The following is a 16,151-nucleotide window of genomic DNA, read 5'->3' as shown; positions in this document are numbered from 1 at the left end:
TTGTAAATCGCATTGGAAAAATACTTTTGTCTCGTCATAAGAACATTAGGATTGTATTGCTTAAAAGTTGCACGCGACAAAAGAATTCTAAAATTTCTGGGACTGTGCTTTATTATGAGATGCTGATTTAATAAACTCAGCGCGGAGTAACACGCCCCCTCTCACATAAGTAATCAGCCCGTTTTGGATTTCCCTATGAGCGGGCTTTTTGTACCCACATGTTGTCAGCAGTTTCGGATTACCATATAGGAATAGTTCCTTTCCCAAAACTATTTCTGCGGTTTTTAATCTACATCAAAATGACCGACACCATTAACAACATTAAGAAGCTTACTTGACAACAAATGTCGCAGTCAGGGGAAATAGAAGTATACGCAAACAGCCGTTTAAGAAAAGAAAACATCTATTCGCCTCTTATCTTGAAATCTAACCCTAAATGAGCCTTCCTTTCACCACTGAGCAATTTTTGAATGGAATTAAACGAAACGTATTCTATCAGAGGTAGATCCAAGCAGAGGGGCGTCGTCCATTGTTTAATTTCAGTTTTTGTAGAAGTAGGAAAGGCGACGAGCCTTAAGGAATCCTTTAAAAGGGACGTGATCTAATGAAGAGTGCAATCCACGTTACACGTCCGCATGTGCTGAACTCTGGCCTTATATGGGAAGGGAATGCTCCTAATACTGCGCTATACCTCATCAGTTTGCTTGACAGTGAACAGTTTGCCTGCTTATGTTTGGGTAAATCTGCACCTGGTTCACCAAAGTGCTTGGTGCATACAGCATGATGATCAAGGTTGAATAGATTTCCCTGCCCTTGCATAAGCTTTCGCATTCTGTCACTGATACCTGTTAGATTCGCAAGACTGAAGCACTTTAACACTCCAATGACCACCCGTCGGATTTACCCAATAAGCCCGTGCTTTCCGGTCACTAAACGAAATAAAATGGTGCATACTTATGAAATTACCCAACTAGGGGGATAACTTTCAGCTGAGAATCGTCAGTTCGTGAATTATGAAAAGATCAAATGTTGGCACAATGAGAGATAAACCGACAAAACTTACGGCTGCCCGGGAGAAGCGTTGGGGGAACTTCAACGAGATAGGGAAAGTTGCGTTCTATTCATAACAAAACAAGATGTCTTATTATCTTCTTTAAAAAGCAAGTAGCTTTCTACAATCCAATCAGTTACACATGTCCGGAAAGTCTTTCACAGATTTAAGATGTATGGGAACGTGACGATTCCACAATTAAAAGATGAGATTTTGAATGGAGAGCGCACGAACGCAAGTCAAAGGTTAACAATTTCTGTCGAGGTCAGGCCGGAGAACGCTTAACGCAACCTCTCCATCAGGGGAGGGGGATGGGGAACGGTTTTCGCTTCGAGTTAGAGTTTAACCCAATTACCTGAATAACCTTGCATTTCAACTTAGTCCAATTTTTCAAATAATCGGTCAGATATAATGCTCTGCCAAACAAGCGGTGAACCGATCATAAGGCTGCCTGCCACGCGCAAATAGCCGCAAAACACAAAACAAGAGAACGACGTTAATTTCAGTCAAATTTACCAATTTATTTACAATAAAAAATTTAGAACTCTTGAAATAAGTTAATATGATTGTAATATTTACAAGCCATAAAATTATTGTCTCGAAATTACAAGAAGGTTCCACTTATCCTTCTTTTACAGATACAAATCTTATTGCTTAGTGTTTTTTTTAACAGGAAAATAAATAAGATTAACTCATTCTGCAAGTTATCGGGCGTCTCTGTCGGCGATGCTTCATTCAAAGTCGTCTGTTTCGTACCTAAAAACAGCAAACAACACTGTGATGATCAAACTTACTAACCCTCTACACCATACTATCATTATGCATACCCTCCAAACTATTTTCCAGGCATTTCCAAAGGTGCTGACAAGGAGAGTTTTATTCAAAATCTAAAGCTTTTCAGTTGGTGATCATTTCCTTTATTCTTGTGTCCTTAATGTTTCATTCAGGGGTGATATTGTACAGAGACATTAGGTGCTGGTCACTTGAAAGGGTGAAAGTGTTAGAGACACATTTCCCTCGGACCAACTCGCAAAGAGAATTTGAAAATTTGAAAATTTGAAAATTTGACAGAAAACCGGAGAACCTAGAGAAAAACCTCGGGAGGGGGAGGGGGCGCGAGTGCTCTAACCTACTGCGTCACTCCTACGCTCCTATAAATTTCTATACTACAGGTTGCACACATAGATCTGGGGATTAAGTACCTCAAGCAAAAACTGAAAGAAATGCGACAAATAGAAGTTTGCGACGCAAGTTTCCCCCCTGCTACAGAGGGTGGACCCTAACTCAAACTCCATCCCAGCTGGAATCTCCATCTTAAGGATCACAGGGGAAGATTGGGGGCAGTCATTCGCGCAGAAAGCATGATGACCCACTGCAGGACAGGATATGGTGTCTTTCCTCAACGGGAAGTGTAATTTAACGCGAGTCCGTCTAAATCATCAAGGCCAGAACTTGTTCTTTCATTTCACTTATAAAATACCAAAACTTCTCTAGTGACTGTCTAGAAATAGTTCCTTCTAGTAAAAATCACCTCGCCCAAGGTGACTAGAGTATTATATGACACAAAACGTATTAGGGCGCGTGCATCTCTCTAATCTCATATGGGGACAATTAAACTAATATACTGTGAGCACATTACCATGGTCTGTCGTCCTGTTGATATCCATCAAACGAATAGGGTAACGTTTCATTTCCAAGGTTTTCCTATTTCGAGAGTAAAAAAGGTATTGATCAGTTATATTGACGCAAAAAAGACCTTGGTTTTGACAAAACTCATCAAGAAGATATGAACAACGACTTAACGCGAGACACGACCGTGCAACTTCCACCGACAACAGACAAGAACATTTCTCCCTTCAAACACATGTTCCCTTTAAAGCATGTTTGAGAGAGTCCTAAAGTTTAAAACCACCTTCCTCAAACCTATCCAGTCTTTTAAACTAACAGCTTCTGAGTACGCTGGTAAAAGCTACTATGAAAGCTTATGTTGCCACGCTGGTTGAAAAAGTGAGAGTCGGCCTTAAAAATATGCGACGGTTTCCTCAGGAAGCAGCTACAAAATAAAATATAACGATACCAACAAAGAGGATTTAAAGCTCTCAAATGGTGCCATAACCTACCGGGACAGATTGGACAGGTTGTTGAATAACTACAGACGGAATAGAAACATGCTCCACACTTTTCATGACTCCGTTCCTAGACAAAGGACTTCGACTCACTCGACCATACCCACTCGTACCAGTACCAAGCAAAGGAATCCTGCCTGTCCGCGCCGGCGGTTTAGGCGGTTCGCGGGATTTCTCATTAGACATATTAGATACACTGAACTCATTCGGTGATTCATTCCACGAAACAGTTTTCGTCTCTGCGCTCCCAACCTCGGAGGATTGTCTATGCAAAATTTGCCTTGAATTCGTTAAATTCTTGCTGTGCTCTTTCCATCGACTCGACAGGGGGTACCCCCTTCGAGACCGTAGTCCGTTGTTACGCTCTCCATTACGTTCAGCATCACTGTCCGAGCTTGTAACTGTGCTCTCAGAACTAAACGAAGGAGATTTACGTCTATTTGGGATTGATCGTAACCTTGAAGGTGTGCCCACTCTAACTGTTTCACTTGTAGATTTTTTCCCGTCTTGAACAGCTCTTATTTGTACGTCACTCTTTTCTTTCGCAGTATATGTGCCAGAGTTTGGTCGGCTTCCAGATGTCGAGTCTGTCCGAGCAGGAGAATGGGATCGAGATGACGACGGGGAATAATAATTGTCGGTTGGTAGGACTTGTAGACTAGAACCTTCGGAATGAATGATTTTTAAGGTTGAATGTAAAGTGTTTTACTCAAACTCGAACTTCAAACCAATGGACGACAACTAATTGCACATATGCCAGGGAAATAAAACGTGTTCAACACACCTTTACAAAGAACTGAGGAGGAATTAGTTAGGAAATTCAAAGGTTTACATGTGTGAGCTATTGCTTGGCACATGGAAAATACCTTTTATGCTCGGCTGCTCCAAAGACAAGCCACCAACTCTGTCAGGTGTCAATTTGGTCACGATCAGCGATGATTCCTCCACCTTTTGAGCATGTTTCGACACAACAAGTCTGCGAGTGTTAGCCGCAATTTGTTTCCTACAATAAGAGATAATTATATACATATCTAAGGTAAAATGTGAATAAATAAATACATAAAAAACCATCTATCTCCCACCATGCATACCCCGCCGAAAGTTTAGACTACTAAGCAATATGGATGTTTAGTCAGGATTACCCATATAACGCCTGAGGAGCTTTTTGTAATTTGTCGTTGTTGCACATGTTGATGTGGTGTTGCTCGAAAACAAGTATCTTTCATCATTGTTCACACAAAAAAAAAATAGCGCAGCTTTGTTGACGAGATTTGTTTGGTCTTAGAAGACTTCTAAGAGAGTTTTTAATGAAAAAAGTAGTATCGTTAAACCATAAGAAAAATCTTCGTTTTATATACTTGAGGTTTCGAAGATATCATTGAGCATATTTTGTTCATAGAGGAGTCTCGAACGAAACTAAAAGCTTTAATCTCCTGCAATCACTCCGCTCTCAAACCTACTTACGCTGGCTCAAGTTTTCTCTCTTCTAAAACACTTACGCCATTACATACTGCATGGCCGAGGTATCTGTCACTGTCTCGGACCTAGACGTTGGTGAAGAGACACCCGAACCTCTGGAGTCTATGCTTCCCCTTGCACTCGTTTTTCTAAGATTTTTTAACTCGTCAAACTGACGAGCGCTCTTCACTTTAGCCTCTTTGTTCATGACTGTCGCACCATCAGTATTACGCTTTTGCTGCTGATGCCATTGTTCAGGGCTTTGATCTGATCCGTTGACGTGATAGCGATATGCAGTTCTAAGTGGCACAAGAAAGAAACCGTATGAAATAAAGTTAAAAGCAAACAGTCTGTTATTCCCTTCTTAAAGCAATCTCTTTACTTAACTAAACAAAAGAACGGGGTAGGTTTCCAAAAATCTGTAGTGTTGCGGAAGTGAGGGGTATTTCAACTGAGTTAATACTGTAAATTGGTAACCGTAAAGAGTTCCTAAAGCTGCCGTTTCGAGCGTTAGTCCTTCGTCAGAGCGAACGAACGGCCCCCCCCCACCCCACTCCCCCCAAGTCGACGAATACCTTTGCATCTGATCAGTTGAGAAGGTGGCGCAAGTTTTCTCGACGAATGGCAGAGCGAAGTGAATTATGTATTGAACCGAGTTGTGATCCCAGATTACTTTCAACACTCCTCTGAACACTGACAGTTACATCAAGACGAGATACCAGTTCATTACAGTCCACCGTCACCTGGTTCGAGAGGAGGTGACTTAAATGTACTGTCAGCTATTTGTGCGGCGGAGGGTTTTTCATCCTCGTTGGGTCTTGTTAGGTCTTCTTTTGTTCTACTAGACTGCAGTGATCCGTTTTGTTTTGGTTTGAGAGCACTCCAAGCTCCGCGTGGTGGCTTTGTCCCCGTCGATGCTTGTAAAGGAAATGTGTGAGCACTGGTTTCTACCGTTATTTCGGGTAGTATGAAGTCTATCAAAAAAAAAAACAAATGGATTGGGTACTATATTTGATTTGCTCACCTGTCATGCCCAAATCCCTTAGGACTTTCTCCATCTGGTGTACCATTAGTCCGACTTCTCTCACTGTGTGGGCTATCTTGTGATTTAGCAGCCATCTCATCGTCCATTGGTTTCGTAGCTCCAGTGCTACTTGTATCGCTCTGAAAGAAAAAAAAACACAACAAGAAGAAATTAAAAGATAGGATTCATCTTAAGACTGAAACTCAAACTAGAACAGGGCTCATACAGGCGAGCGCAACCTTGATAGAGTTCTCACCTAAACACACCCTTTACAGGCCGCATTAATTTTGTATTATTGGTGATAAAAGACGCACACCGTTGTAGGTTTCCTAATGTTGTTTTAAAAGCGTGGTATTTTAGAAATTCACAATGGGTTCTTTCCAGTAAATACCAAATAGAAACATGATTCTAGTAACACTCAGTCGCTACCTTTTGTCGAATCTCTTTCTGATGAGATACTCTTACCAGACTATACCGTAACGTATACAATAAAAAATAAAATTGCCAGGTGGGCCCTATAACGGAGAACATATTAAATGGGACGATATAGGGCTTATTTAGGGCCAATGCTATAATCAGTAAATAGCATCGGCCTCGAAGAAGCTCTCTGATACAGTGCCAGCCTTTTAATTTACTTGGTTTAAATTATTTCTTTATGTGAGAAATTTTACCAAAAAATATTAATCGTACCTGATCTCCTCCTACAGCCTCTGGTCTGTCAGGCATACCAGATCTTGCACGACTTTCAAGAACCTGTTGGCATAACAACCGCACTGTTGAAACTCTCAACTCAAGAACATGAAACTCGACCATAATTTACCAAAAAGCGATGACTTACTTCCAGCCTCTTTTTGAGGTCTTTGTTCTCCTCTTTGCAATCTTTGAGTTCTTTGTGTAACTTCGCCACCCTTTGGGAAAGTAACCAACACGATTCTTCCATTACCAAGTAACGGGCACAACCGGTCTGACCGGCTGCGTAAGCGTAATCAGCAGGAGAGCGCCCATCTTTATCGGCAGTGGTGACATCAATATTGTGATCCACAAGGGTCTGAAGACAAGTCATGTGACCCTCCCTAGCAGCGACGTGGGCAAGTGTGACACCGGATGAATCAGCCACATCTGCAAGGAAAACGTGTTCAAGCTAATAGTTCAGAAATTCAAATTATATTTCATCGTAAAAGATAATGTCAAAGAATAAAGGGAGAAAGCTGGTGGCATGCAAGGGAACGGAAGGGGAGGGAGGGGTTCTTGGGCGAGTTCACCCGTTGTCCAGCCCCTCACCTATCAACCACCCCCATAACTGAAATGTTTCCTCTCCCCAATCTTCCCCCGATTTGACAATCTAAGATGGCGGCCACACACTTAGCAAAGGTCGGCAGAAATTTTGAGAGTTAGACTGGCGTGAATACGCCTTCAATGTAAGCTGAAGAGGTTAGAGTTGCACTCTATAGATTTTGGTTAATATAGATTGCAATACATGCAAACTCCCACAAGTCAGAGGACACTTTGAGAGGTGAGACTGAAATGCAAAAAAAAATACGCACCACTCATCTATCGCATATTGAAACAAAATGACAATATCTCCTTGATTTCCTTATTTGATTGCTATAGTCAAATTCCGAAGCATTTGAAATTTCTCGTAGAAAACATCCAAAGGCAAAGAGGATAGAAGATAGATGATAGAAAATTATACCCTCATTAATGAGGCTAAGAAAAGCCACCTGTTAAGTAAACATATTTATAGACAAATTCAATTATCAGATATTATCAGAAAAAAAAACGCCTTTTACCAAGCTCTAAATATTTGCCACTTATGTAAGACAACAGGTACTTCAGACACTCATCCTGTCCACTTTGAATTGTCAGTTGGATCAGTGCTAATCTGCCAGGATTACTAGACATTTCATCAGCAGAGGAAGTGTTTTCCAGCAACCACTGTGCACATTGAACACTTCCATGCTAAAAAAAAAAAGGAGAGAAGAGTATAATAAATAAGTAAATGGCTTAATAAAAAAAACAAAAATAAAAATATCTTTCAATTTTAAGGTAAAGTTGTTGAGCCTGCACAGGCAAGACTGAAGGGAATTCTTCCTTACAATGTCAGTTAAGCTTTTGACCCCCTACAAGTGACTAGCATCTAAATTCTCCCAACAATATCACCCTTGAATCAAACATTAAGGTCAAAGAATAAAGAAAATGATCCCCAACTGAAGCAAATCCTGATTGTTGAACAAATTATCACTGTCGCAACCTTAAGAAATGTATAGAGAACAGTATGGAGAATATTCATATTGATGTTAGGATGCAAAGGGTTAAGAGTGAAGAGAAGAAAGAAAAATATCAAGGGATATTGTTGAATTAAGAGGCAAATTCTCAGAGCTTAAATTATGAGAACTGAACGAGAGAGGGTGTGGAGAATTGACATTTGCATCTTGAACATTTTAAGGGGTAAAGGTAATGTGTTCACTTGAGCAACAGTAAAATGAGTGTGAACAGGGCACAGGGCACACATGTAAGTGTCTACGTTAGTGGAAATGTGAAAATGAAGTACAAAATTGTGTTTTACCCATCATTTCAGGCCACCTGACCATTAAACCCCCTTGGAGTGAGAAATTTGTCCTCAGAATGTCACCCCTGAATCAAACACTAAGGTCACAAGGATGTGAGACATTATCACTGACTAAAGACACTCATGACTGTGACAGTCAAGTTCTCCTCATAAGTACCAAGGGAAATGCTTGCAGAATAGTATAGAGAATATGCATATTGATGTTAGGTTATTTATATTCTTGGGTGGAAAGGGGCACTTTGAGATTAAAACACCTTGCTGTAAAATACAACACAGAGACAAAGATCATAGCTGCACCTTCGAGACTGAGATCCAGTGTACTAACAATAACACTTTGGTGTCTCCCTTTCCACACCTTATTGAGGTACAATTATTCTGGTGGTATAGAGCTGGGTTAAGCATGATGTTTACAGCAAATGATAAGGAGAATTCATTAAAAAATCAATAGTTTCTTTAGATGATGATCATTTCCTTTATTCTCATGACCTTCAAGTGTGTAAGGGGCTATAACTGTATGGAGAAATTGGATAGTCAAACTTAGATGTCAAATAGTTAAGTTCACTAATTCTGAACTTAGCTGCTGCTTTTTTCATTCCATGTCAGAAACAGAACAAACATGTGTAATGTTAAGAGTGAAACTGTGATGTCAGTTATCATGACGATTTAAGTAACATAGAACTCAAACCTTCAATGCTATAGCCAGAGGTGTGTGGTAATCTTGGTTTGTAATATTCCTCACACAGTCATTTGGAAGCTCTCCTACAAGCCACTGAAGGCAAGCAATATTACCAGCCTGTGCTGCTTTGTGTACAGCTGTGTTTGCACATGAATCTGTAACTCTGATTACTATTTCACTAGTTCCTCCAAGCTTGCTATAAGCCTCTTGCTGTTGGATAAAACAGTGGAAGACAGTCAAGTATATTATCACAGCTTCGTCCTCTATAAACAGAATATGATATAAAAAAAAGTTCAACTTGACCTCCCTTGGTTTAAACTACTAGTACAACTATCACATTCTATCATTCAGTGGAAGTACCAATCAAACTAAGAGGTATTCAATTTAACCCTGTATTTGTTTTAATTTCCAAAAGTTCATAAAGTGATCAGCTATGTTGAATGCCATAAATCAGAAAAATCAAAATCAAAAGACAACAGGTTTATCTTACCATGCCTCTCAAATCCCCAGCTTGTGCGGCTTCAAGGAGATGTTCTTTCCATTCATCTGTGTTGAACACACCATATTTACCCCAATTATTCACCTTTGAAATAGATGCTTGCACTTTAGAAATTCTAGCAGATCTAAGTAACTGTTCTCTCAGCTGAGAAGGGGAACTACTGTTAACTACATCAGTGCCATTGACAACAGTATCTTTAGTTGCTGTGCCCCCAGGTTGAAGTGCCTTGGATGCTGAACTCTGATTGGCTGAAAAAGCATGGGATGGCTGGTTATGATTCCTTGTGGTGGCATTGTTTTCCTCTCGAGCTAATTCAGCGTGAATGTTAAGTAGTGATGCTGTGCTGGCAACTGAATTGTAGTCATCAAAATCATATTCCTCCAAATCACATTCCTCCACCTACCAATAAAAATATAAGATGCTGATTAGTACAAGGACAATTAGAAAAAAAAAAGGTGAGCTCTTTACTTGAGCCAAACAGCCAGTCCAGCCATTTCCTTAGCATGAAGGGACTAAGAGTATTGTTACCTCCTCCCCCCAATCCATCACAAGGTTACCCCCTGACAATTTGTCAGAACCCATTTATACTCTTAGGTGGAGAGAGGTAGTGTGATAGTAAAGTGTTTTGCCCAAAAACACAACACAACTGACTTGGTCAGGTCTCAACCTTGAACCCCTCAGCCCTGGACTTGCCAAAAATAGGCCAGCACTAAAGGGTGATTCACAAAGTAAATCACACAAATAGTTCACAACTCTGAGATTAATGCTTTTTGGTTTGGATTGTCCAAGGGATGTTTTTTCGTTTGCTGTGATCATGTGTTGTTATCATCTCGCTTACCTGCAATTCTTCAGGACTGCCATTAAGTACTTTTAGACATTCATCTAAATACTGTTCATCTTTTTCAAAGCTTCGTGGTTCATCAACAGAACTTCCCTCCTCTAGGATATTTGTAAGGATCAGATCTCTTTGTTTTCCAGGTCTGGAGAGAAATCAGAGTTACTAATTTTAAAGGTTCTCTTAGAATTGTGAATCAATGCTGCTTTTTGATATTTAGTTTTATTTACAGTTACCAGTACCATAAGTTTTGAAATTCATATTGGGAAAACTGTTTTAACTTTCAAATTTACCATGTTTTCTAGCTGAGCTTTCAATGCAATTGTTAGAAATACAAATGCTAACAGTTTTCCGTTTTCATTTCAGGTAAGGTGGTTAAAGAGACCAATAAGTATACAATTTTCTGATCTAAAATGAAAGACTCCTCATAACTCCAAAAACAACTGTACAGATCACAGTTGAGAGAATATGTATCTTGATATTGGCACTCGATACTATTCACAATTTATCAGTAATCATTATGAATAAATTTATTGATCAAAAGCTCTGAAAAACAGATTTGATGCAAACTTACCTGTGAATTGTTGCTTCAGTTGTGTGCAAGTCTGGTCCATCGCTGTGATTTTTCGGGCTAATGGCTTTTTTCACTTTGTTTAATTTGAACATCAGTCAGAGTAAGCATTCGCTGGTTCATTCATGCCAGACCAGCTCCTTAGATAAACCAGCTTGGCAACTAAAATGTTTTTAAAGTTTTCAGTGACTTGATCATCTTGGGAACTTCACATGTTTGAGAAATTTCAACCTTGAAACAGAATAACAGGCAAACAGAATGATTTTAAGATTAATAGAAGTCTAGAAAGTTCATTGTTGAGCTAACATCTAACTAATGTAATTTGAATTTGCTGGTGCTCTAAATAGCCATCATTGCCATCATTACGAAGTGCTTCAAGTACAGGATACAAATTCAATACTAGTCCAAGTATATTATACCAATAATATGTAATTTTCTTTCTGTACTTCCAATTTTATATTACTACAGTAATAAAATCTTGCCTTAAACTTCAAATTTCTAATAACCATCCCAGCCCCTCTCCCATAAGCCCCATGCTTTTCCCTTTTCCCATAGAAAAACCCCAAAGTAGTTATTATATACTGATATTTGTGCAGGGTAGCACCTAAGGACAGGTTATGCACGTATTTGGAAGCCTGTGCCAGTTTCCGCTATAAATATCAAAGCTTTTCCAATGCAAGAAATGTACCCTACTCAGGGTATTCATAACATTTGGGTATCAGTGAAAGAGAAAAGTAGAAAATTTCAGTTTTGTCCTCAGAAGGTTTTTAACATGCCCTAACTCATCTTAATACACTGGAATTTAATAATTCCCATTTAACAAAGGCTTATTTGAGTACATGTATTTATAGTATTTACTTTCAATTGTCTGTGAGTGTGGGTTCTTATCAACTTTTCATATCAACATGTTGGGTTGTGATTATCTTTTGTTTGTGATTATTTCACTATGATTTCTTTTTTGCTGTTATATTCTGGCAGTTTTGCTGGTGATTTATTAGAGAAAAGCTAGAAATTTTAATAAGAGCTCTTGGGCAATACACTTTCCTCTCAGAATACCTCTCTCCAACCACTAGTGCTGCCTAAGTCTTACCGAGACATTATGATAGAGAAGCGGGGAAAGAGTGTACTGGATTGAATAAGCTCCTTATCTAAAGGGATTGGCACATCCTCAGTAATCTTGTTATTCTATGGAAACCGGGATCAACGCCAGCCTTTCCGCATGTAACCAGCAGTTTACGTTTACAATCCACAACAGCATGTAAAATAATCGTAAACAATTAAACATTTTCGGTTTCAAAAATGAATCTTTGTGAAATATCAGAGACAGCTAATTTGTATCGAAGATGACTACATAACTTTAAGAAAATGTCGAACGATGGCTGGCTTCCTTCAATTCATCATTGCTGACACGAAACGAAACGATAATTTACAATGTAAACAAAATCGACGGGGGTTGATCAAATAAGGCTGATGGCTGAGCATAAAGTGCTCAAAACATTTTAACATTTTGAGACAAACGCAAATAAAATAATCAAGAAAGCGATAGATTTATAACTTGATTTAGAATTATAGCTCGAATATGCGATAAAACCGATATACATGACCTTGGTTTAGATATCGAAAAGGGAAGTCGAATGTTTTTGTAATATAGATTTGATATTTGACTTTTCATGACAATTCGACCTCTACAATCAGATACGATTTGCAGGCTCTTTACGATGATCTGTTAGCGAGAAAGAAACAAAATCGAATTGTTCAAGATATAAAGAATGAGTCGGTGAATAATTAGGTCCATTTAGTGGACTAAGCAGATTATAATTTGACGTTTGAAAATAGAAACGGATATGGTCGAGGTAGACAGATTTGTCACTGGTCACGTCACAGCGGATTTCGATGTGTTCTGTTCGATGTCATATTGGTTCTCAAACTCACGCATTCACGTAGTTTTGCAATGCCAAAATGAAATTTTCAGTCAGTATTTAGTTCGTACTCGTGACTAGTCTACCCTCTCGGGACACAACTGTCAAGATAAAATGTGGTTTCAATAAATATTTGCACAGCTAGAGCTCGTCACAGGATTGTGTACACTAAATATCAGCGATTTTCATCCGCGTTCAATATTTACAGAGTGGTTATCTCGACATCATTTCCACGTCTTTATCAAATATATTTAAAATGCACTTACCTTTAAGTACATAAATGGCGATATGAAGAGCTTCCATCTAGTCAAAACACGACGAAAAGTGTACTAAAATGGCCGACGGCGTGAAAAGATTCACTAAAGCGCTTAACGAGCGCACGCACTAAAGTAAAGAGAATTTCGTTATGCATTACGAATGCACACATTTAAGCCCCTTTTTAAGTCTATACTTCACATATGATTGAAAATCACCTTCAAATGAAGAACAAAATCAGTATTTTGTTGAACAAAAAACAATCTTCATCAGAATAAGATCGTTTTGAAAGAACTTTTACAGTTTTTTTTTACACCTTGAAAGGATCTGTGTTAATTTCTCAATACCAAACAGTTAGATGCAAAACCGCAACCCTTGATGAATTGTTTCGAACGTAGTTGGCATGCGGTTTACAATTTGCGGTTTTAATTAACAGCAAAAAATTAGATGGTGGAAAAAGAAATAAAAAGATACATATACGTCCTTAGCGGGCCTGGCTAATTATCAAATTATATTGCGACGCAAAATATAGAGTTGTTGGTTCATAATGTCTGAGGTTGTACAAAAACCACACGGTCCAAAGACTCTACAAATAAGATTTTTAAAATTCTAGAGCACTCCAGCCCTATGTGGGAAGGAACAGAGAATATTTGTTTCTCACTTACGAGATTTTCCTAATAGTTGAAAATGTATGGATGGTGCAATTAACGTTTCTGACGCTTTTAACTAAGCGATTAGAGGTGATAACTTTCCATGCTGACAGTGTATTAGCAGTCACTCTTGAGGGCAACGTTATTGGTTCTTTGATGGTAAGAAATAAAAGAAACCTTTTCCTTTTCATGTTGTGTTTGCTCCTTTCGATTTCATTGCAAAAGATCAAACATCATAAAATTTGCTTCAAAATGGGGCTTATGATAACGTGCGTGGCTTGCAGTTTCGTGTGCGCCCTTAGTGTTCTGCATATAAATCGCCGAAGCTGTGGTCCCCAACCCCTCGCGGCTCCGCCGCTCTTCCGTTTGGTTCAAAAGTAGACAATTAAATTAATTAATCAAGTAACTGCATGATGACCGTACAAAATTCGAAATTTTTGTCGAGGGGAAGAAGAGCCCATTAGAAACTTGATGCTCAAGAATTAACCTTGTTAGGCAGGGGTTTGGGGCTAATTGGAGTGATCACAGGTATATCGCAAAAGACCTAAGAAACAAAACGCTTACTTAGTTCCTCGAGAAATAGGCAAAGAGCACATATGTACGTAGCAGGTTTATGTTTTCATCAAAGGAGCTACTGAATGAACAAAAAAATGAAATTGGGATCGATCAACCAGGTGTTATTAAATGCTTTCTTGTGCTTGGTCAACTATGAAAAAAGCGAATGATTAAAGGGGTAAATTTCTAAAAAAAAATGTGGTGCTGCGTCGGTGGGAGAGTAAAACAAGATAATTTAGTATTATCAACCGGTTTATATCGTAAATTGGCCACCGTAGAGAGTTAAAAAAGCTGACGTTTCGAGCGTTAGCCCTTCGTCACAGCGATATGAAAAAAGCAGCGGCCTAAATTCTACATAAATTCCGTGTGCTTCCCCGTCGGTGCTTAGATATAACTTGAATGATGAGATGAAGATGACCAACTGGCCATGTATGGTTTATAGGATGGTTGTAAACAGGAAAACCTCGGAGAAGTGAACCGTTGTAGCTTTCACACATTAGCTAAGTAGTTGGTTAGACGAACTGAACTGGACGGATTAGGCTGGCGATCGATCTTTATCGATCTTTGATAGTTACATTTTCTCTTCGTTCGTGTTTTGCCTTTTATTTCCCAACAACTTTAATTTCATCAACAGTGATCTACTCTGGGACATTCAGACACAGGTAAAATCTACTCATTTAATTATTGATCAATCTGAAGAAACCCTCATGAATCTTATGTGGGACATAGCTCTGTGCCTGAATTCGTATCATGATACGACTATTTCAGTTTGCGCTCATTTCAAGTTCTCCTGATTATGTAATAAAGTTACCTTTTATCGCGTGTGGTCCCCACTGCAAATCTATTGTAAAATGTACCCAATCATCTCGGTAGGTTCTACTCTAAAACTGCTTAATCTTAGGATACAGCAATCCAACTTAAGAGACAATTCTTGTCTAACTGTTAACCAAATATGAATTGGAAAACGCGTGTAGTGGATTCTCGCAATAAGCTTCTCAATTTCCTGTCTCAGCGCAACATAGATAAGGCAAGACATCTCTCATGGGTAGCTAATTAAATTTTTCAATTGGCTGTAATTAGAGAAGTCTCGAATTTAATGTAAAAATGATATCAAAATTATATAAAGGTGTTTGTTCCTAGGATGACAGTACACACGAACATAACATAAACGTGAAGAAGTTGCATCACTTTTGGGAGTTCAAAGCACGCATTTCTCAAAAAGTAAAGACTTCTTCACGGCAGGGGCCACACAAGGTTTCTCGATCGGCATTGGCCATTCTTGATACAGACTCAAAAGGAAACGCCAAATGAAAAGCAGATGGCACATTTCATACTGAATAGAGCCTGAACCTCACTTACTATAATTTGAATCTGTGTTTACTCACTCAACTTGTCGTGCTAAGTTGCACCATGACAAGGCTTTATCAAAGTGAGCTATGTTTGAGAAGTCAACGAATCATTGATGAATTGAAGACGTTCATGGGTTGGCTGTTATTTGATATTCTCTTGTTTAAATAATGTGGCGGGATGTCGCTCCGGTGAATGCTTTTTTCAAAAATAAAGGACACAATTTGAAGTCTGCTAATATTCCATAGAATAATTCCGCACGCTTGACCTTCGCCGTGATGGGTGGCATTACCGATTATATGCCCACTCAAAATTGGGTAATATCACGGGTGATATGCCTTAAGGGATATACCTAAATTTTCAAATCTTGCGTCCAATAAGATAAACAATTTATTGAAAGGTGATGTGAGAGCAATTTGCTATTATTACAGAAGAAGGAACGGGATGGCACGTTTATCAAGTTTTACCAGAGAACACACATCCCCTTCAGATAGAGGACGGTCTTCACAGAGGGCTGTTCGAAAATGCTCTGCCCTGCGCGCTGCAAAAATGTTTGAGGGATTGTTACACACAATTGCCTCTATTTGGCGCAAAAAAATTTGCATTATTTGATCCA

At 39.0% G+C, this 16,151-nt stretch overlaps 1 protein-coding gene across 2 annotated transcripts; it reads right to left on the bottom strand.

Annotated features, from left to right (window-relative positions):
* Nucleotides 1–1,557: 1,557 nt before the first annotated feature.
* On the bottom strand, nucleotides 1,558–15,133 carry LOC131772553 (synphilin-1). Of its 2 annotated transcripts, none has more exons than XM_066174295.1 (14): nucleotides 15,000–15,133; nucleotides 10,813–11,040; nucleotides 10,242–10,383; nucleotides 9,395–9,802; nucleotides 8,914–9,114; nucleotides 7,450–7,618; nucleotides 6,498–6,778; nucleotides 6,350–6,412; nucleotides 5,660–5,799; nucleotides 4,677–4,934; nucleotides 4,044–4,180; nucleotides 3,172–3,842; nucleotides 2,691–2,755; nucleotides 1,558–1,807 (listed from the first exon to the last, which is right to left on the bottom strand). In XM_066174295.1, the coding sequence occupies exons 2-14, from the start codon at nucleotides 10,902–10,904 to the stop codon at nucleotides 1,783–1,785; spliced, it is 2,652 nt and encodes an 883-aa protein (XP_066030392.1). In that variant the 5' UTR covers nucleotides 10,905–11,040; nucleotides 15,000–15,133; the 3' UTR covers nucleotides 1,558–1,782. The 2 variants fall into 2 exon arrangements, with proteins under 2 accessions (XP_066030392.1, XP_058944470.2); XM_059088487.2 differs by lacking the exon at nucleotides 15,000–15,133 and adding an exon at nucleotides 12,995–13,086.
* Between the last annotated feature and the right edge of the window lie 1,018 nt (nucleotides 15,134–16,151).

This window comes from Pocillopora verrucosa, chromosome 1 (assembly GCF_036669915.1).
Source record: "Pocillopora verrucosa isolate sample1 chromosome 1, ASM3666991v2, whole genome shotgun sequence".
In the NCBI taxonomy this organism is placed as follows: Eukaryota; Metazoa; Cnidaria; class Anthozoa; order Scleractinia; family Pocilloporidae; genus Pocillopora; species Pocillopora verrucosa.
The sequence above is the reverse complement of the archived record's forward strand: the minus strand, read 5'-3'. Positions and strand labels throughout refer to the sequence as shown.